At 41.7% G+C, this 23,471-nt stretch overlaps 1 protein-coding gene across 1 annotated transcript; it reads left to right on the top strand.

The window, feature by feature from the left end:
* Positions 1-3,170: 3,170 nt before the first annotated feature.
* Positions 3,171-21,966, top strand: b4galnt3b (beta-1,4-N-acetyl-galactosaminyl transferase 3b). The gene is made up of 20 exons (XM_073471774.1): positions 3,171-3,294; positions 8,203-8,258; positions 8,385-8,468; positions 10,718-10,813; positions 12,573-12,663; positions 12,773-12,873; positions 12,982-13,049; positions 14,544-14,622; positions 14,780-14,846; positions 14,990-15,124; positions 15,254-15,363; positions 16,644-16,744; positions 16,924-16,979; positions 17,085-17,841; positions 18,267-18,526; positions 19,437-19,590; positions 19,688-19,760; positions 19,853-20,006; positions 20,466-20,592; positions 21,876-21,966. The coding sequence occupies exons 1-20, from the start codon at positions 3,171-3,173 to the stop codon at positions 21,964-21,966; spliced, it is 2,784 nt and encodes a 927-aa protein (XP_073327875.1).
* Positions 21,967-23,471: the final 1,505 nt, after the last annotated feature.

Here is a 23,471-nt window from a genome sequence, read left to right as displayed (position 1 = left end):
TTTGAAGAAGAAAGCAGTTTAGTGTGTTTTCTGTGAACAATAAAGTCCTCATCTTTCTGACCAAAGGAGGCTAAGTTACAGAGAGAAATGTGGCCTATCAAGTGAGATAGATAGGTGTGCCCTTATTCTCTCTGCCAGATTTTAAACACAAAATGTGTATTTTTAATCTGTTGCTGTTGATACCGGGTACATAAATAAATAATGAATACAGCCTAATTACAATTACCACCAGCCAAGTGGGCATTTTTCTACTAGAGGCTCGATCCTCTTTCAGCCTGCAGTAGAAACCATAAACAATAACCTTTAAGGTATTCTTGACAAGACCTCCATTCATCTAATCCGAGGATGCACAGGCGCCGTGTTTACCTGTTGCAGGTAAAGTGCAGGTAAAAACCCTAAAGTAAGTGCCAATTGGGCGTTTGAATGTCACTCGAGGGAAGAAGAGGTATGCTCAGGTAAAGGTACACAGATGGGTGCTGCCCATGTTCACTCCTCCCTCCAATCTCAGAGGGACCTGGTCAAGCAATAAGCACAAACAAAACGCGTTTCCGGGAGTAGATTTCAAAATAAACTACTCACTGACAAAAATGTTGCCATATGTGCTCCTGTGTGCCAAATCTATAAGTGAAATTAGACATTTTATCGGTAGTATGCAGTAAAATTGAAGAAATTCAATCACGTCTGTGAGAGCCTTTTTTGTTATTTCTTTTGTCGCACGTGCTTTTACTTTGAAAGTGAAGCGGAAAACGCTGTTCCGCTCTTTCCCTGCCTCTCTCCCTGTCTTCACGAAGCTGTGTGCTTTAAAGCTGGTGTGACATCTACTCCTCACTCCGTTGTTTGCGCTGCTCAGTGTGCGACACCAGCCGGTGCAGAGGTCAGGACGCAGCAACAGAAAGTCCTCTCAAGAAAAAAAAAAAAGAAAGAAAAAAAATTGCTAAGATGATGTTTTTCCCCTTGAAGAAACTGCGGCGCAACAGCAAATATCTTCTGTTTGGGACGATTCTCCTGCTCGGAGTTGTGGTCCTCTACCATGAGATGGTCGCAGCAGAAGCATGGGGTGAGTGTGTGTTCCTACTCAGCAATATATGTCCTAACTTCTGTGAAACTGGTGCATCATTTAGACAGAGTTTAGATCTAATAGACAACCTGTGACTGATACAGAAGCCTGACAATGTAAAGAGAGAAAAAAAAAAGAAATAAAGTTGCAGAATGAATTTTATTGAGGTACAGGTTTAAACAACTCACTCTCATAGGAGTAAAGGAGTCCATCTATGTCAAACTGAACAGAGGAGGTGGAATAAGACATCACTTATCACCCACCTACAATGCAGTACTGAGTTGTCTCCCCAGACAGCTTAACAACCATTCACACCTGGGCTCACCTAGCCTTGGGAACCCACCTGAAGACCGGTTTGACCAACGACCCACAAGTGGCCCTAACAACTCTGAAACTCAGAGCTCACAGGGGTCCTTAACGACTCTGTAAGAACACACCCACACAGAGTTTAAACGCCTGCAACTCCCCTCCAGGTAGTTAGAACTGAAGAAGCCTCTTGGATGAGAGGTGAAACGTCTTCAAGAAACTGAAACAAGTCCAGTCATCAACAATAAAGTCCGTTCTCAGCCAATAGAAAGATCCAAGGCGAGCAAACCCACAGGAAAAGACTAGCAGGTGTCGCTCTGTGTGATCCTCATCTGTCTGACCAAAGGAGGCTAAGTTATAGAGAGAAATGTGGCCTATCAAGTCAGATGGATAGGTGTGCTCTTATTATCTCTGCCAGATTACAGAAAAAAGAAAAATTACAGCCGTGATACCGGGTACATAAATAAATAATGAATACAGCCTAATTACAATTACCACCAGCTGAGTGGGCACTTTTCTACTAGAAGCTCGATCCTCTTTCAGCCTGCAGTAGAAACCATAAACAATAACCTTTAAGGTATTCTTGACAGACAGATAGATAGATGATCAGACAGTCAGACACACAGTTCTGTAATCTCACAAATGCCCATCAGATAGTCATCGACCCATGTGACGAGGGGAGAATCCATCCACGTTCTCCAGTTTCGCCTTCAGCATCCTGGGCTGGATGGTGCTGAAGGCGCTGGAGAAGTCGAAGAACATGACAGCAGACAGTTGAGTCTATGCAGGGAGGAGTATGGCTTCCTGCAGCAGGTAGATGATTGCATCGTCGACCCCGACATGGGGCTGATATGTGAACTGTAGGGGGGTCTGTGATGGACACACTAGGGGTCTGAGGTGTGCTAGAACTAGTATCTCCATGACCTTCATGATGCCACAGGACAGGACCTCTATTCATCTAATCCAAGGATGCACAGGCGCCGTGTTTACCTGTTTAACGTGTTTAAAGTGCAGGTAAAATCCCTAAAGTAAGTGCCAATTGGGCGTTTGAATGGCACTAGAGAGAAGAGGAGGTATGCTCAGGTAAAGGTACACAGATGGGTGCTGCCCATGTTCACTCCTCCCTCCAATCTCAGAGGGACCTGGTCAAGCTATAGGCACAAACAAAACGCGTTTCCGGGAGTAGATTTAAAAATAAACTACCCACTGACAAAAATGTTGCCAAATGTGCTCCTGTGTGCCAAATCTATAAGTGAAATTAGACATTTTATCGGTAGTATGCAGTAAAATTGAAGAAATTCAATCACGTCTGTGAGAGCCTTTTTTTTTTTTTTTAGCCACACGTGCTTTTACTTTGAAAGTGAAGCGGAAAACGTTGTTCCGCTCTTTCCCTGCCTCTCTCCCTGTCTTCACGAAGCTGTGTGCTTTAAAGCTGGTGTGACATCAACTCTCACTCCGTTGTTTGCGCTGCTCAATGTGCGACACCAGCCGGTGCAGAGGTCAGGACGCAGCAACAGAAAGCCCTCTTTAAAAAAAACAAACATACAAACAAACAACAACAACAACAAAAAAACAAACATAGATGACCGAGAGATCAGTTTAGAGTACGGCTGCCCGAAGTTATGCTGGGATTTTTCGCGGGATGAGAGCCGCCGGGGGCAGCGCGCACTGGGGACATCCAGGGCGCCGGTAGTGCGCACCCGCTGGGTGGCAGGCGGACGGGCACACCGTGTGGTCGCTCCCGACCCCCCGATGACAAAGCCGGTAACTCGAATAACTCTGTAGGAGTTTGCACCTGAGAGCTAAGATGATTGCGGTGTTTTTCCCCTTGAAGAAACTGCGGCGCAACAGCAAATATCTTCTGTTTGGGACGATTCTCCTGTTCGGAGTTGTGGTCGTCTACAACGAGATGGTCGCCACAGAAGCGTTGGGTGAGTGCGTGTTCCTACTCAGCAATATATGTCCTAACTTCTGTGAAACTGATGCATCATTTAGACAGTGTTTAGATCTAATAGACAACCTGTGACTGATACAGAAGCCTGACAATGTAAAGAGAAAAAAGAAGAAAAAGAAATAAACTTGCAGAATGAATTTTAAGTTTTTAAGACAGTGCAACACCCCAAGAAACCACGTTGTCATCAAACGTTAGGCCCACATGTAGCTAGATGACTGTCAGTGCAATATAAAACAGATGTTCTCCATAAATCTCCATGTGAGCAAGAGCAGGAATATATTTTACATCTACTTTTGTTTTTGATTCACATGAATGATGTTGGATGCATTTGTACAGGAAACCTGAACCCGCAGCAGGTGAAACACAGGTCGACTTAAAGAGATGGAGCTGTGTGTGTGTGTGTGTGTGTGTGTGAGAAATAAAGAGTCACAAGGGGGATGGGGAGGTCAGACTGCAGGTTTACTCAGGAGGAAGTCTCGTCTCACACTGGGTAACCACACTTCCTGCCCTTTACCGTATTTACACCTCAGTTTACCATCTGTTGCACTGCTCTCACACTTAGTTATAACATCAGGGTGTCACCACACGGGCACGGCAGGAGATGAAAACACGGAAAATAGTCAGGCTGGTGTCTGCCCACAAGAGAGTAACATCAAAACATGACACAGGCACTTTTTGAACGTGTAAACACTTGCCTGAGACCTGCATTAAAGAGCCTGCCTATCTACACATTCCTGGGCTGTCACCCCCTCCTCACAGTGGGGCTTCTCTCAAAGGAAAAGGACTCCACATAGCCTTCGCACAGAGCTGAAAGAGCAATGTGAGGATGTAAACATCTCACAGAAGAGTGGCAGGTGGGAACATAAGAAAATGTCAGGATTGTTCCAGGTGTTTGTGGAGACAAAAGGTGTCAAAAAAGTTGCAGCTTCTAAGACTGCCCCTTAAAACTCGACGATTCGAATAGTCACTTGAGAAAGACCCCGAGTCGACTCGTGTTTTGTCAGTCGGTTCACCACACTTTTGTTCTCTGGGCAACGCAGGAGCAACAGCGTGACAGACTGCAAACTTTTCAAACAGAGTCTCGAAAATGATGCCAAATCACAAAACTGACTGATGGACGCGGAAAAGGTTGACAGAGAAAGAGGGCAGCAAGACACATTCAGCGTGATGCAGGGCTATTCTGTTACCTGCTTTGACTCTCTCTGCTCCAGTGATGAATATTAGTGAAGTCAGCTGAACTAAACAACCAGACGGTTGTACAACCTGCTCACCGCTGTGACTGATACAGGAGAAACACACCAAGATGTGCTGGGATTTTATAACTGAACTAGGCACTGAAATGTAATTTTTTCCTAGTCACACTAAAAACTGTTACTAATGTTGATAACGCAGGTGTAATAAACACGATGTTTTCTGGACAGTATTTAACCTTATAGATTCATTTGTGCTCAATTTTGACTATTTCCTTGGGTGTTTTCTTACTTTTAGAGTAGTTTAAATTTCAGTTTAAAAGGAAATTAGTCGTTCGAAACATCCCTAGTTTTCACATCACAGATGATGACATGATACTCATGTTGGCTGATAAAGGAGTTTAGCAGTTGGATTTTTTTTAAACTGTTAAAATTATTTATTCATTTACGTGTTTTTATTTAATTATTAAAGTGATATTTAAAACTAGGATGGCACTCAGTAGAGCGCATACCTCCGCTATGGCCCGACAGTCCCATTTTTGTACTCACTCATACATACCAACCAACTAAATACAGCATTTTTTTTTCATCAACATCCATGTATTATTCCTTGAGAAATTAATGAAAGTGTTGAAAAATGGCCTATTTCTCAGCGGTAAAGAAAGATCCCTGGATCCGTCCCTTTAATCGTATCTGCACCAAAAGTTAGTGGGCTCTATTCTGGGCCGAGACCCATCCTCCATCCATGTTTTGAGGAAATCCGTTCAGTAGTTTTTGTGTAATCCTGCTGACAAACCAACCAACCAAAAAACGGTCACAGGTGAAAACATAACCTCCTCGGCGGCGGTAAAAGCACATTTGTCCAGACTTTTCTTCTTGCTGGAAATTTTAATATTATAGGGAGAACATTTTTTCGTTTGCATTTACCAATGTAGAGCTGCAAAAATTAATCGATTAGTTGTCAACTATTAAATTAATCGTGAACTGTTTTGACAATCGATGAATCGGTTTGAGTAATTTTTTAAGAAAAAGAAAAAAACTTAGTATTTAGGAAACCCTGATAAGCATTTTTTCCACAATTTTCTGATGGTGTATGTTAAAGAACAAACAACTAATCGATTAATCAAGGACATAACTGATTAATTTCTTGCTAATTTCTCACTTCCTCAGTTAATTATTTGTCAAATTCCTTTTAAAATGGCTGGGTGACATTTGGTGATTCAGCCTGCAGAGCTTTCTCAAGACGTCATAAAGTACAATGGCATCTTTAAACACAGACTTTGATTAAATATTGACTCCTCTTTAAGCTCCAACTCTTTCAATAAGTCTACAATACGCTTCCTGTAAACTACCAGTGATGCTGAGTAAGCATTACTGTCAAACAGATTTGTGCACCATCCATACCATCAGTTTATGTGAATCTTTAATTAAAAAATAAAAGACGAACAACTTAAAAAGGAGCATAATAGAAAAAAAAAGAAAAAAAAACATGATTATTCATCTAAAAGAGAGCATTTATTATAAACCTCTTTGGCTCACCGGGTCCTAACTAACAACCTAGCAGCATTCTCACTGCAAATGCTTATTGTTGTGGTTTCCTCTTGTGCAGCAGAGCAGATCGTGTTCACCGCCCGTAAACTGCTGAGAAGAAACTGAGTGACTAATACTGGTGACACTGGTTACTATAGAGCGCTCTTATGCTCGTGCCTGCACACGTGGGTCTTTAAGGGATGGCTTGTTTTTCACACATGTAGGTCACATGGGCACTTAAGAACACAGATAACATATAAAGTGTTGTGGTAAATAAATGTCCCAATGGAGAAATGGCTGCCTGTGTGGGTGGCTGATTGTTACGTGGTGATTGCCCTACTGGGCTCCACTCCCACATTTTTTGAATAATCCTTCGGTAGAGATGGGAAGATAAGATGAAGATGATGATATGAGTTTTCTTGGCTGCGTCAGGAGAGCAGCGGCGCCAACCCGGGAATAGTGTCAAATTACAGAAAACATTAATTTAATACAATAACAGCATGAAAGACTTCCAGTCCCCTTGGTGTTTTAAAGTCAGTTTTGTGCACAGCATGAAGGCTGGAAGTCTGTCAAGCCCTGCAGCAATTTTCTTTCTAGCAACTGAAACATTTCAATGTTGACTTTCACCGTATGAAACCACTGGCAAGTCATTTTGAATTGATAGTAAACAAACGCATTACCAGGGCAGTGCTGTCGTGAATACTGAGACAAGAGGGCAACAGCAGAAGGGTACGGCGGAAGACTGGCTGAGCGCAGATGAAGATAAAAATATTCCTCTCTTTCTTTTCTCAACCACCACTCTAGAATTACGTGTGTTACCAAAATTGGCCCCCGAGTCCCGAGGGTGTGTGTGTGGAGATCTCCGCCCTGGTGGTAATAACAGACTCTTGAGTTTACAAGCACTGTAACCCCAATTCACTCGCTGACACCACAAGCTCATAAAAAAACCAAACAGTGAGCTCCCCTTTTAAAATAAACTCTAGGCTATAATTTAAGAGATGACAGAAGCGGTTAGAAGGAATAATAATTCTCTTCTGCTCTGCCAGAGATTTTTTTTTGTTTTTTTGCCAACACCGCCATAGCAGCTCATTGAGGGCTGTGACTGAGATGACTTGCATTCAGTGGTCATCAGCAATGAATTGGAACAGGGTGTGGGGTTGGACTCCACTCAGACACTGGACTTCATTGTTCATGCAACATAAGCTCACAAGAAATAGATGAAAAAGCAGCTTGCATATGGCCGACTGGGCAGTTAGATTTATGACATTGGATGCGATCTTTGTCGAGGCAGTTTAAGGTATACTGTGCAGGAGTTTCCTGAAAAGAAACAACGTATAGATTGACACAAATGTAACTCCTCTAAAACATAATGACCCATGAGAAGTGTGTGGTGGTGTTTGTATCTCCCTCTCCTCTGCCTTTATATTTTTATTATTGTTTTTTTAATTTTATTTTGCTGTGTTCAGGACTTTTCTGGGCATCATTATTTGGGCAGTAGCCTGCAGCCTACAGCAAATATCAGTGTGAGGTCAGGACTCCTAAAAAAAAACATAGCGACCAGGTTACAACGCTGACTCCGCCCCCTCCTTTGCTCTGTCTAAGACATGAGCTTGAAGTCTGTGTGTCTGTTCGACTGAGGACAGGGCTGAGCTGCACACGCACAGGCAGAGCAGAGAGAGAGAGCAGACAGGATGAGGCGCCCGCTTCGGCTGCATTCACACAAAATCCCGAGAGTTGTGCGGAGGTGTGGCGTGTTTGTTTGTGATTTAGAATGTAACCGCTTTGAAACAAAGGAGTGGCCAACATTGAATGACGTGTCTAGCAATGACAATGACAAATCCTACATAGTGTACTATGTAGGATTTACACACAAGTATACTTTAAGTAATTTGCAGGTGTGGTTGTCTGGTTGCAGAAGAACATTGCGCAATTCTTTCAGTAGCACTAATTCAAATTCGACTTATCTATTACAAGAGGGTGAGTGAATGCGTGCCTCCCACCCTCGTGGTTTAAACTGGAAGTTTACTGATTTTAATAAGCCGCCAAACACCAAACGGATAAAGCAGATCAAGCCACGCGCTTTTTGAGAACACATTTTGTTTGAGGGAGTCCGTCATACAATTGCTGCATATTTTTGGCTCTGATTTTTACGCTCTCTTCCTCAGGTTTGAATCCTTACGCTGACGACAACGCCTGGTGGAGAGCCATGGTTGACAAAATGGTAAGGATGGTTCATGGAAAAGGATGTGGTAATAGAAAATATGGTGATGCAAGGGGATGTGTGTTTGTGCAGGGAGGGGTGGAGGCAAGCATGTTGAAGTTAGGATTTTGTGTGTGTGTTTTCCAGTTCAGAGCGGACTATCAAGCAGACTCTGTGGAGGATTCGGGTGCTTGGAGATCCAACTACACTCCACCAACCTGGAAACCAGAGGTCTGTGTGTGTGTCGGTATGTCAGTGTGTGCTTTTGTGTAAACACTTAGTCTCACCTTCTCTGAACACTGAACAACCTGCCCAGGCCTGCCCAATTTCTTCCCACCACAGTACATATGTATATGTGTACACTATATTTCCTGCAGTCTGCTTCAGCCGCCTCCATTGCCCCGTTTTAGGGTTATCGTATTTCCACTATATTAAGCAGCACTGTGCTCTGGCCAGTTGCTTCCACCTCATATTTCATGTTCGGGGGAAGCTGTTGCTGTGTCTGGCACTACAGACCAGTGTAACCAAGCTTTACATAAGCACTGTAATATTCCCAGGGATCATGTTTGTTCCGGTGCCCTCTTAGTCATTGGCTGGATGTTGCTTACTCTCTGAATTAGATGGTCTAACCTGTTGTCTCACAAACTGTCAAAGTGCTACACCCAAAATTTTATGACCATTATTGATTTTTGAAATAACTGTTCATGCCAGTGCATGTATCCCTGCAATATCTCCCAAATTGCTATTTTATTGCAGTATTGGATGTACTTGATTTGCACCAACTATTATAGTAGCGTCATTCTTTTCAGCTATTTCATGCACTAACTTTGCCAAAAACAAGTATTACAAGAATATTTTTTGTCCTGAAATTGTAAAAATGTAAAAAACTGCTGAAAAACACCCTTTACAGTTCTCAGTCTCTTTTTGTTATTCTAGCAACCCAAATTTACGATCCTGTAAGGTAAAGAAAATCAGAAATTCCTCATCATTGAGAACCTGTAATCAGAGGATGTTTGACTCTTTTGCTTTGAAAGTTTACAATCACTGATTATCAAGATTAAAAAAGTGGCCCGTTGATTTTCTATCGATCGACTAATCGTTGCAGCTCTTCGTGGTTCGTATCAATATTACAATGTAAAGAAGATTTTATACATATTGCTCATTCTCACTAAATATGTGTTAAAGAGTAAAGGCTGCTGTCAGTCGGACTGTTTCATGAGGTCTAATTAATTAAGAAGGTATTTAAGAGTTTTTGTTCCCTTGAGACCAAAATGTGTGTATTTATACAGTGAAAGCTGAAGTCTCAGCTCATGTCTGCATTATAGAAGCATTAAATGTCACAACATTCACAGATTTATTACTCTACTGACTGGGAGGGAAACAAAGAGAAAGAAGTGCAGCAGAACCACGGTTTAAATAAAATAAGATTGAGCTTGACTCCCAGTCAAGTGAACTTGGATCATGTGTTTGTTAAATGATTACAAGCAAAATAAGCCCTGTGAAATGCTTGAGTGATTATTTTATAGCCTTTTTGTTTGAACCTCAGAGAATGGGTCGTGTTAACATTTAACTGTGTGCTGATGACAGCAGAGTGTGTGGCATGAACGCTCATTAAATCCGATGAACTACTGAACCCGGCTCTTACCTGCATCATTCGGCTCCTGTGGCGCAATCAGCGAAGACAGATCAGATAAGACGGCCTCTTTGCCAGATGTCACACAGGTGTTTACAGGACATATTTACTGATTTTGAGATATGTGACTGAGGGTTTTTGCCTCCACGCTAATTCAGTGGAGGATGTAGTTTACTGAACAGTTTCACAAAAAAATCTAAATGGCACTTCACTCTCTTTTACGACAAACTGCGACTTCCTCGACCTGCAAAATGACCTTTAGAATAGACAAACTTTCTATGTGTGATTCATAGCATGACTCAATGTCTCGTGCCGTCGACGACGGTGGGTATTTTTTTCTGAAAGAACATCCCCTGGAGGCAGAGGGACTTCACCTTCCTATTTCAGTAAAATTCTCCCTTTCTGCTATCTGCGCGTTACCCCTTTCAAATTTTCCGGCTCAACATGAAACAACACCCCCGGCCGAGCAACAGACAAGCTGAAAATATCCTCCAAAGTATTGGCAGTCTTCACCTCTAGGGCACCGATAATCAAGTTATGTTTGATTATCAAACAGTCGTCAAACCACTGTTGTTTGCTTTACTGTTTTATGTGGCGCTTTCTTTTGCAGGGATTTAGACATTAGACATTTTGCAGACAGCACTAAAAACGAAGCGTGATGATAGATCTGGCTCTGCAGGACTACCTGTGGTCCTGTCATGGTAATGTCAAGCGGTATCGTAGGAAGTCTGTGTTTGTTAGTTTTAGCACTGAGGCCAGATGGTTAATTGTCCCTCTGCTGACTGACTGCAAAACAAACACCAGGGTGTTCCCAGAATCATCCTCGCTCTCTCTTTTCTTCCTGCAGTTTAAGGGACAGGCCAATCTGCATGCCTTTGAAGACTGGTGTGGCAGTTCTACAGCTGACCTCCGCAAGAACATGCACTACCCGCTGCATCCTCATGTGAGTCACTCGCTCTTCAGTATGGCAGTGTCAGTTGGACATCAGTGATCCGCACGTGCGACCATTATATCGGATGGGTTGTGTGATGTGTTTATGTTGCACCCCCAAAAATGAACCGCCAAAAACACGTCTATCCTCCTTTTTTTGCAGCTTTTATGAATGTAAGGCCCGCAGTTGTTCAACACAAGCACAGTTTTGATTTGTTTTTTGTGGGGTTTTGTCTTTTGTCTACACATATAGAGTTGCCTGTAAAAACTCTTAAAGGGATAGCACTCGCTTCTTTAAGGGTTCAATAAGTATGTGGACAGTAATAGTGAAACACTGTAAAAATATAGATGTGAATTAACTTAAACAAAACGCAAATGACTTTAGCTGGGCACTAATACTGTAAAATCAACAAGACACATGAAATAACAACTTCAGCGCGCTACATTTAGTGCTTATTTTCGAGTCACACACTCAACTAAGATAGTAAACATCATACGTATGCGAAATGTCAACATAGTTTACCATTATATGCTGACAGTCTGACACGACGATTGTGAGCGTGTTAGCATGCTGATATTAGCATTTAGCTCAAGCACTGCTACTGTGTCTATTTACAGCTTCATGCTGCTGCTTGCAGGCTTTTTAGGACCCCCTAATCCGGTTCACAGTTTGTATTGATGTGGTGTCTGTAGTTCTGTAGGTGTTTTTTTTTTAAATTAATTTTAATTTTTTGTTATTTTCATCTTTATCTTAACTTTCTGCTTATAACAACCACACATGAACGACATGAGAATGATTTACAATTTTTTTAAAGAAGCTGAGTAGCAGATGTTTACTTATTTTGAACACAGTCCTGCTGCATATCAGTGTCCATAACTGTGTTCAAACTCTCTCGTTTTCATATCTTTTTAACTTTCTTATGCAACTTTGGGCACTTATCTTTTAACTGTAATCTTTTACTCGTGTTATCCTTCCAGCTCTGGTGTGGTCATGGTATCTTTTTTTAATGAAGCTTAGTAGCAGACGTTTGCATTTTTTCTGGTTCAGTTCTGCTGCATATCATTTTAACTTCTTTTGCAAATATTACCTCTGGGCACTTATCTGGAACTGTGTTCTTATACTCGTGTTATCCTTTCAGCTCTGGCGTGGTCACGGCGATGCAGTCGTCTTGCTCATGGGCAGGCCGTTTTACTTACCAAACTTAGTCTTTGTTATTTGAATCTTTATGTTAACTTTCTTGTTGTTATAACCACAAATGGACGATATGAGACTGCTTCACGCGTTGAGTCTCCTCGGTGTCCAACCACCAACGATAAAACAATCGCATTGCTCCGCCGTCCTCTCGTTTATTCACTCAACTGAACACTTCACAATAAAATTCAACTTCCTGTGCACATGATGACCACAAAGATCCACAAAATACACAGGAAGTCACTCCAACTATCCAAATGTATTTCTAAACATTACATAAAACACACCATTTTTTCTCAGCTACACCAGAGGACTGCATTAACAAGATCGTCTATCACATACAGTTATCATTTATCCCCTTCTCATGAGTAGTTTTTAAAGGATAATGCCGTAATTGTGCAGCCGAGTGTTTTATGTGGCAAAGACATCCCTGCACACACTCCGACGCAAGCATAGGCAAACACACACTCGGTTTTCACTCAGAGGTGCATTCTACATCCACGTGCTAGATCTCATGTTGTCTCACTTTGAGTTAACATCATGGCTGATTCTCTGTGTTTCCCTTCCCTCACACTTTCAGTCCAGGACTACAGTGAAGAAGCTGGCCATCAATCCTAACTGGAACAACTACGGTCTCAGGATGTTCGGTTATCTACATCCATACACTAACGGTACAACATGTATTCATCTGGTTTCTCTCTGTTACCACACTGAGTAAATGTGTGCAATACATTTACCGCAATCGCTCACTTAATCTGTGTCTCTATCTCTTTGTCTCAGGAGAGTTTGTGTTTGCTGTGAGCTCTGACGACAACTCTGAATTTTGGCTCAGCACAAATGACTCTCCCCTAAACGTGCAGTTATTGGCATGGGTTGGAAAGGTATGCAAATGGCTCCGGGCCATTTCCCCATATTTCGTCTAATATTCATCAACATGTAGCAATATCACCTTTGTAATGTTAATTTGCATGTGGGTTTTCTGTCTCTAGACTGGCAAAGAGTGGACAGTCCCGGGCGAGTTTGAGAAGTATGCCAGTCAGACCTCTCGACCGATTATGTGAGTTGACACCAGGCTTCTTTTTACTGTTAGATGAACAGCTAGCATCAGCAGTGTGACTAGATGAAGATACAGTACTGTACTGTTTGTGCAGTGATTAACCCAGCTCACTGACCGCCTCTTTGCTCGGCTACTATTACTGAAATTCTGGTTGGTGCACAGATATTTCCCCTCCTGTTATGGTGGGGTTTTGTCTAGACCCAAAATGCAGAGACCAGAGGCTGGCAATCAGGTTTAAAGGGATTTATTTCAGGACAGAGTTCTTTGTGGCAGTCGGACGAGGAGGGCAGGTAGGCAGGCAGGCAGGCAGGCTGTGTTGTCTGGTGGCCACGTGAGGGATCTCAGGTGAGCCGGTGGAGCAGGAAGCACAACAGAGAGGCGCTGGAGATTCTGCGCACAAGGGGAAAAAATGCACGAGCATAAGAGGAAGCTCAGTACGGAAAAAACAGTGGAGCATAGGCACAATAAAAATCTCTAGAAAGCACTTTGAAGATAGCGAATACAATAGCAAGCGGCACTGATATAATCACCATACGGGACGGAACAATCTGAAGTGGAGAAGAGACCAGGATTATATAGCAGAAGTTGATGATATGCAGGTGCGCCTCTCTGCTGCTGCAGACACCGCTGCCACGCCCACAGACACACGCAGGGAAAAGAGCAGGTGAGGGAGAAGGGAGGGGGGGAAAAATGGTGAACACTTTATTTGAAGGGGTGTGCATAAGACTGGCATAACACCTGCCATTAACATGATGATTGAGAGCTGCAGGGATGATGTTTTTCTTTTGTTTAATCTCTCCGACAGCCTTATCTAATTAGCCAGCAACAGCCTTTTTCAATACACGTAAGCACATTAAAATTCACAAGGGTGGTATTTACTGATTGAATTTAAGTCAAAGAACAAAACGCTCTCTTACGCTTGTGTAAACTACAAACTTTATATCAAGCGTCTTATATAATAAGCCTCTCATAACCCATTGTCTTCGAGACAGTGGAGCAGGAAGTGCTAGAGCAGGAAGTGCTCTACACTGCTGTGACAGCATAGGTCCTGGAAAAAGTCAGACCACTTTTCAAAGAGTTTCATAGCATTACTGCTAACATGCTGGAAACTTTGTCACACTGTGTGGGCGTCTTTCACTGTAACTCGGCAGGTGATGTAGTACGTGTCACAGTGTAGACCAGTTGGCCGAGTTAGCCAACAATGGAAAATCTAAACATCAGCAACTAAGATCAACATTTAGTTTGCAGCTTGTAGTGACGATTTGCATATTGAAAAGTGTGGAGGAAGAAGATTATAAAGAAATAATAAAAAAAAAGGAAATAATGTTGACACTTACATATGTTGCCACAAATTTCACCTCAACACTTTGATGAGGTGAAATTTGCAAGAATACATTCAGAAAACAACTAACTGGATTTTTTATCTGAGCTGCTACAGCAAAGCTAACCGAGACCTAGACAGCTACATGATTGAACTCTTTTTTTGTCTGACAGGCTGTCTGCTCAGAGGAGGTACTTTTTTGAAGTTATCCACAAACAAGACGACAAAGGGACTGACCACGTGGAGGTGGCGGTAAGTAGCTGGACGGTCACAGAAAATGTCTACTCCTTCTTTCTTTGTCTCATTTCATTGGTTCCAACTCTCAGATCAGGTCTGTGTTCATTTTCGTGTGCAATGTGGGTAATAATGTGGAAGAGCTGTGCAGTTCATTGTGTTTGTTTTCACACAGTGGAAGCTCCTGGACCAAGGATTTGGGTTCATGGTTATTGATTCCAGTCACATCTCCCTCTATGCTAGTAAGTACAAAAAAACCACACATCATTTCTGCAGACTCAGTCAATCTTCATTACTCTCCAGCTCACAGCCCGCAACTGCAAATCAAGTCAGTGGTTTTGTTGCACAATAAACAAAGAGCACTTCTGTTATTCTTATGCCACAGGTGAATCTGGCTTGTTACCGTCTGATGTTACCACCATACCACAGACGGCTGCAAGCCACCAACACATCCCCTCAAAACAGCCCGGTGCAACAGCAGACATGCTGAGGGAAGACCCTCGTGACACTTTCTACCAAGGTAAGAGACGTCTCTCTGTTGCTGTGTTTCTCTGCTGCACAGCAGATAAATCACTCACTGTTGCACAACTTGTTTCCTCCTGCTGAATGCACACAGTAATCCATCTCAAATGATTGTATTTGTTTGCAGTGCCTTTGGTCAACAGCAAGTTCCTGAAAGGTGTTCTGCCCGATTGCTCGTACAAACCCAACTACACGGTCAAAGGCTTAGAGCTGTCCCGCTACCAAGGAGTGCAACTGGTATGTATTTCTATAGTTTATTTCACTGCAGATCACTTTATTCTTTGGAGATCATCATTCACACAATACAGCTCTTGAATACAGTGTTTATGATCCCCTAAAGTGATACAAGAAGCTTTCACAGCCTTCTGATTTATCTCAGCTGATCCTACAGCCTATTATACCAAAGTCTCATTATTAGTCACTTTGTGGTGACTTCCTGGAGTCTCTGCTGGTTGCCAAGCAACCCCATACATAACCCAACAGCATATGCAAGTATAGCTTCATATATGTTGATGAAGGTTCTCAGTCATCCAGGTCATGGTAACACTAAGTGCTATATCGTATGCAACTGGACTTTTGTTGGTTACGATATAGTAGCACCTAGTATAGCTTCATGTGTATCGTCTCATCTAACTTGAGGCAAGAAACCAAATAAAAGAATTTCCCAAAACATTAAATTATTCTTTAAATCCAGGGCATGGACATGGGAACGAGGGGTGCTGAGGGTGCTGCAGCAGCCCCTAAAATGAGGCATAATAAAAACCATCATCAACCATGATAAGAGTGATGCATGGGAGGGGGAGCGTCAGAGTATGAACAGAAGTGTCCCTGAAACCTGAAGTTCTGTGGTTTATCAATCAGTTTTAACCATACTGAAGACTGGAGGCTCTGTTGTAAGTCACAAACTGAGCAGATCTGTGTTATATATAAGCTTGTCTCCTCTATGAAACATGTGTATCCTCACTGCGCTGCATTATCATGAACTGTGAGACTGTTTATTCCTGGCATTCACATGCATCCTCTCAAGTGACCACTTGTGATCGGCTCTCACTTCCCCTCTCTATGTACAAATAAACACATACATCACTGGGACAAACGGAAATGACTATATTTGCACAAAGAAAAAAAAATGTAATGTCTACTATATGCCGAATTTACAAGAAGGGCCAAATAATTAAGAATTTGTCATAGTGAGCATTATACAAAGTTTATAAAGTTTCTCCTCAATCAGCAACTTCCACAATTGAGTGATTTTATAAGGGAGTCTGGGGAGATTCTCTCCCTCCTCATTTCCTTGCTGTTGTTGACTGTATTTGATGTGGCCGCTTTGATATATTGTTTGTCTGTTTGTTTCAAGTTTACCGTCTGCTACAACCACTATGCAAAAATTATTGTAAATTGTTATATATGTTAAAAGTTATCCTTCTTTGGTTTGATCATTTATTATACAGTATCCCATGATGCATTAGTAAACTGTCATTGCTTTAACAGCATGTCATTGCATGTCATCTCCCCAGGTCCACTTGTCCTACACCTACCCCAATGACTACACCCGACTCACACACATGGAGACGGAGGACAGCTGCTTCTACCCGGAGAGACCCGGTTTCATGAAGATGTGAGCTTCCATAATCAATAAAAATTCACACAGTAGGACAGAGACTGAGAATCTTTTAAACAGCAAAAGAAGAAAGTGTTTTTTTGATTTGACAGTCGCATCTAATCCGTGATCATAAAGGAACATCAAGCTGAATCTTTGCATAATTCACTGTCCTCCCTTTTTCCTCTTGTCTGCAGGTACGGTTTCTCTAGATACATGATACCAGACCTTCCTGGGGGAAAAAGAAGCGCAGGTATTTTTTAATCCCATTTTCTTTGCAAAACAAAGAAAAAGTAGTATTTTTACTAGAGTGTCTGTAACACTCTCTTTTTCTGTCTCTCCCTCTGGTGAATGTCAGATTTTGGGAAAAAACTGCAAGATGATGAGGAAGATTATGATTTTATTGGAATTAAATCACTGCTAGATGACCGAGAAGATTTTGTTTTCCGGAGGAGAAAATCTGTGTTAGATGACAAAAAAGATTTCGGCTTCCAGAGGAGGAAATCGGTTTTTGATGACAAGGAAGATTTTGGCTTCCAGAGGAGGAAATCGGTGTTTGATGACAAGGAAGATGTTGGCTTCCAGAGGAGGAAATCGGTGTTTGATGACAAGGAAGATTTTGGCTTCCAGAGGAGGAAATCGGTGTTTGATGACAAGGAAGATTTTGGCTTCCGAAGAAGAAAATTAGTGCTGGATGACGAGGAAGAGTTTGACGCTGAAGACGTTAAAAAAGAAGAGGAAATCTGGCCAGGCCCGAAAAATAACCGAAAACACCTCAGGAAAAAGGAGATAGAGAATAACATGCCTCTACAACTTGATCTAGAAATTAGCACCCCCGCAGCGAAGGCGATCCGGAGAGGCAGAATGAGGAAAAAGCAGTCATATATAGAAGGAGAGGAGGAAAAAACAGAGGAGGAAGGTAAAGTTAAAAAAAGTGCCATGCCAGAGATAAATTGGAACCAGACCTTCCAGGTCAGCTACCAGGACCTTCAGGCGCTGCGATCAGATAAGTCTGACTTTGTGTGCAAATTTGCGGGCAACCTGCAGCTCTCCTCCGCTGAGACTCTGCCCGTGATCAAGGCTTTCATGGTCCAACTCGAGGCAAAGCACCCCGGGTGAGTATTATAGGAATCAGCCTCATTTCAATGAGTGTTTTTTGTTTTCCATTATAAGAAATTTAGTAAAAAACTCACTGGAATTAACCATTGTCCATAACGACATTGTTATGGTGACAACTTTTCATTTTGTAAGAACTACACTTATTAGACTTTCACGTTATTATCTTTACCTTTCCACTAAAGTCTTCGAAGTCTTCGATACGTATAATATTAGAGTCTGGACAGACATGGATGTAAACTGCTACTTGACTGGTATACACCTGCCAGGTGGTAATTCTAGGTTTTTAACGTATTGCGGTATTTTTTTGAATCAGAATTTCACATCTCTTAACAAACCACACCTCCAGTGTAATCATGTGCAGAGATTTCAGTATTGGTTTTCACATTTCAAACAGTTTTTTGATTCTCTCTTCTTCTTGCAGGCAGTTCAGATTGGTGCGTGTGATTAATGTGGTGAAGCGTGTGGACATGGTGAGGGGCAGCCGCTACCTCCTGGAGCTGGAGCTAAAAGATGTGAGCGGCAAGCTGCTGCGCCTGTCGCACTACATCTACACTCTGAATCGCAGCAGCAGGCGTCGCAGGAGGGACCTCACTTTCCAGGAGCTGAAACGTCAGCCTTTGCTGTGTAACCCGGTGGGCTTCCGCTGGAATCCGGCTGCCACAGTCCACTTCATAGTACCAGGTACGCCCAGCTTTAGTTGGCTTATTACACCCATTACATTCACCAACCTTTTCTTCCTTAATTTTGTATATTGGCTTCTGTTTTGACTTTTGCTATTCACAAAAAACACAAAGCAACGGAGTGCAAAGTGAAATGAAATCTTTAGATACATTTACAAGTATAAAAATGTGGTAAAATTAAATGTTTAACGGTGTCTGCCACCTCATGTGTCGTTTATCCTCCACTATTTCGTTTACAATGCAAGGAGGCTGCACTGCTGAGGGTTAAATTGCCAAAGAGTCATGATTTTGTTATGGTCAGTCGAGTTTTTTGTGAACTTTTAGCATCTTGTACCGGAAGTCAGAAGTTTCAACGAGGAAATCCTGATCTCCGATGTTGTCTGGAACACGGCAAAAGGCCAAGTTCCCTGGGAAGAGATCTTAAAAGTGAAATGTTAAAGCCCCCTCTAGTCAAATATGTGTTTTACATCTTGTTCCGACAGCTGAGTGTTTGAGCTTCACTGCTTTGACTGATGTATCTGCAGAGTTTGGCACTAGAAGCTGTTTTCTCGTCAATTTGCTGGAAGTGTAAATATTCTCTGCGCTCTATGAAAATCTGATTTTAAGAGGCGGGCCAATGAGCACGATTTGTCACATTACAAAGAAGGAGAAATCTTATGTACAGCAGTTAAACTTGTGAAATGAAAAATGTATGCATTTTCATATATTTTGGACTTTTAGGTGCCAATTTAAGGATTTAAATGTGGTAATTATGCGTTTTTACTGCAAAAGAGTAGTCTAATACAACATAGAAAATTTGTGACTGCAGTTATGTATAATACACAATATTAAATACACAGACCTCGTTATACCTTTTTATCTATGTACGCATTACCTAAATAACTGATCATTTGTCTGTATGTCCCCCTCAGTGAAAAACCAGGCTCGGTGGGTGCAGCAGCTGATCACTGACATGGAACGATTGTTCAGAGAGACTCAAGACACCAACTTCAATCTCATCATCACTGACTTCAGCAGCTCCGACATGGACGTGAAGAAGGCTCTTGAGAAATCCTCACTCCACAGGTGTGTGCTAAGGTGTTTTTCTTTAACACTGAATCCAAACCTGTGAAACTCATTGTACGATATGATGTATTATAACGGTGCCCGTGGAATTGACCAGGTACCAGTACTTGAAGCTGAGCGGAAACTTTGAGCGCACTGGTGGGCTGCAAGCAGGTATCGACCTCATAAATGTGAGTATCGCAACATCACTCAGCTATAATGCATAAGATGAAGTGAAAAGACCTTAATGATAAATATCTTTTCCCTCTTAATTCTCCGTCAGGATAGCCACAGCATTGTGTTTCTTTGTGACCTCCACATCCACTTCCCCTCCCACATCATTGATGCCATCAGGAAGCACAGTGTGGAGGGATACATGGCCTTTGCTCCAATAGTCATGAGATTGGACTGCGGGGCTACGCCATTTGATGCTAAAGGTAAATTCACCCATCTTTAGTTTTATTATGACGTGTCCAGCCTACTCTTCCGCTGCTTCTTTGCCAATTCAGGACCTGTTTTTCTACACAGCAACCTCCAAGCTCATGTCTTCAGCTGTTTGTCTTGCAGTGACATGTTGAATTGCGGGCGTATTGCCTACGGGCGCACGTGCTCCGAAAAATCAGCTCTACCGGCTGCACCAGTTTTAGTGAAATCTAGGTGTGCTGCGTCCTGTCACTTATCCTGACATTGTTATGAGATCTCTAAAGCAAAAGCAGTGTTTATGGTAAGACGTGTGTTGTGTGTCCCAGTCAGCTTGTGAAGCACAAACAAGCAACATAAAGATAATTAAGATAAATGTAGCTGCTTAAATTAAAAACTACATTCGCAGGAGGGGTTTGGATGCATGTGGCACTAGATTTAAAATGAAATGAAAATGTGAACATCTTGTGTGTCAGGTTTCTGGGAGGTCCAGGGCTTTGGCCTGCTGGGGATCTATAAGTCAGATCTGGAGGCAGTGGGAGGAATGAACACCGAGGAATACAAAGACGCCTGGGGAGGAGAAGACTGGGAGCTCATCGACAGGTGTGCTTCTTATAGATAGACTTATTTGTTGCTCATAATTGTTTTGTCTATTTCCTATATTTTCTTTTCTTTTTCATGTAAATGTATAGAAGAAAGTGTAAAAAGCTGTTTTAGGATCCAACACATTTCTGCACCAACAGTAGTAGATACAGTTTGAATGAGAGGCTTGACAATAAGTAATTTTTAGAAGATATGACACTGTATGTGGGTAGTGGTGGGCAATATGACAATTTTAGATCGTGATTAATCTTGATGATGTCCAAAATCTACTTTTCAGGTGAATTGTTAAGATTTCGTTACTTAATGTCTTCGATGTAACGTTTCCAAACTTCACTTAACTTCACTGACTAGCGAATCAATGCTACGTGAACAGACCAACAGAGTGATGTAGTCAACTACATGGTTAGTTGAGTCGACTGAGCTTGCATCATGACATATTAAGCTATCTTTAATACAATACTGTGTTTTAACGGTGCAAATATGGAAATCCAAAGGCTATTTTTAAGGCTGTAGTCTACAAGTCATTTCAAAATAGATAAAAAAGACCAAACTTCAGACTGTGGACCATGATTGTGATTAAATAGATTGTGATATTATTTTTTAGCCAGATCGCCCACCTCTGTATGTGGGGAAAAACTTACCATGTTGCTGTCACTGACGGTGATAAAAATCCCTGTATTTGCATGTTATGAGTGTTACAAGTTTAAGCACGTTCCTATATGGAGTTGTTTAAAATAATTACCTGACAGTAAGCAGGAGAGACATTGCAAAATCTCTGCTGGAAGGCATTCAGCATGGCAGACTGATGATAAAGTCAGAGAGAGTTGTTTTCTTAAATTACCCTAAAGCAGTGGTTCTTTAGAGACAGGCGAAGATTTATTTTATGGTACATTAAATCAACATTGCAACACAATGTATCAAAAGCATCAGGCAACATTTACATCACCTGCATACTAGCGTTGCGCTCTCAAACATATCAAAACAAAATAGGCACAAATAAGCTGTTAAATATGCCACAGCTCAGACTAGTGACGACAGCTCTGCGTAGTGATGCAGCACTCTGTGCGGCACATTTGTTTTTGAGAACAGCTGTTGAATAGCTTGCTTCAAGCAGAGAGAGAGAGTGAAATGAAAAATTGAATCAATGCATGATGTCGATTAGATGATGAAAAATTAAACAATTTGTCAAAGTGAAAGGGGTAATTTCAATGTTGGAGACGCTGCCTTTAAAGCTAACAAAATAATATGTGACTTAACAAACTCTCCTCTGCTCTCTGCTCCAGGATCCTCGAGGGGGGACTGGAAGTGGAGAGGATCTACCTGAGGAACTTTTACCACAGCTTTCACTCCAAACGTGGCATGTGGGTCACTTAGGTGTCGTGACAAGGTCACCTGTGGCTGCACCATGACCACGGTCGTCACGGTTACAACCACGGCAACCAGAGCACTTTAAGGCCGGAGCGTGATTCCTGCTACATACTGCTGACTGACAGAGAGGGTGACATCGGATTAGATACTCTCCTCAGTCACTTGAGCTGCAGTGAAGGCAGCAGTGAAGGTCATTTTTAAGGAAATACTACTGATAAAACTCCTTCCAAAGAGTTTATGTCACTGGATGTACTGTTGACTACTAAGAGGGTACTGGTCAGTTGAGTGTGTGATATTACATATGAAGATAATGCTGTGCATCAGGATGATCTGCACTACTGGCTGCAAGGAAAGGACCTGATCCAAAGACACATGAAATTAAGTGTCCTTTACCTAACCCTTGCACAAGAGTCTTAACTGGAGAAAAAAGGTCCTTATTTGTCAAGTTGTAACTTTTGAAAAACTTTTATATTTATTTTATGAATATTTCTTTCATTTGAGTTTAATGCTATTTCTACAAATGGTCAATTGTACCTCAGTTGAGTGCCCTCCCCTGTCTGTTCTCATTAATATTGATTGTGCCTTTTGTTGTGACTGTTATTCAGGTACTGGAGCCACATGGGACTGTTTTCAAAGATGAAAAAGGAAAAGCCTTAAACTGGAATAACTATTAAATATTTAAGTTATTGTCACATTCATACAAATCAGAAAAGTCTCCCTTCTCTTCCACTTACCAAAGACAATAGTTGAAAAATGGATAGATGGACCGCTACTTTTTTCTGTGCAGGAATGTTTAAAAAGCAGGCTATTTAACGTGTTCACATGTAGCATTAAGGGCAATTTTAGTCAGCAACTAGTTTTACTGAAATGTGTGTCCATGTCCAAGCTATTTTTATTGATCTACCCGCTCCTTTTTTCAAAGGAACAACTGTTTTCATCAATCTTAAAAGCTGTGTTTTTATTTCAGTCCAGAAAGCTTCCTATTCTAGCGGTGGGAAATGTTGTAATGAAAAATGACCGTGTATATTTATCATATTTTATTGTTATTTAAGACAAATGGCAGCATTTTCTGATTGTTCACATTCCGATTTTCTTTCTTTCTTGTCATATAGGGAGATTAAAAACACAACACAAATGTCTGCTCTGGTGCTAAGCTTTGTTCTCGGTTTTGGTTTCTGACACTGCAAGTAATTGTGTGATGTTTTTTTTGTTTGTTTTTTTAACTTTTTCTTTTACTAAAGCAGTGATGTTTTCCCCTGTTGTACTCCATCATCACTTACTTTGTTGTTTTTAGGTATACCTCATTCCTCTCGTTGTGCTGGGAGTTCACCTCTGCCTTTTTGTTGTCTCAGGGACAGTATTTTTAAAATGTTTCACTGCCTTGACAAATGTGAGGAATAAATCTCTTTTACTTCATTTTTACTGCATTTTGTGTACTTCTTAATAGTTAGACTGAGGCAAACCTCAAACATCCAACTGATTTTACATAAACTAAGGTATTCTGGCAATTA

The sequence above is a fragment of the Pagrus major genome, chromosome 8 (genome assembly GCF_040436345.1).
Source record: "Pagrus major chromosome 8, Pma_NU_1.0".
NCBI classification, from domain to species: Eukaryota; Metazoa; Chordata; class Actinopteri; order Spariformes; family Sparidae; genus Pagrus; species Pagrus major.
The sequence above is the reverse complement of the archived record's forward strand: the minus strand, read 5'-3'. Positions and strand labels throughout refer to the sequence as shown.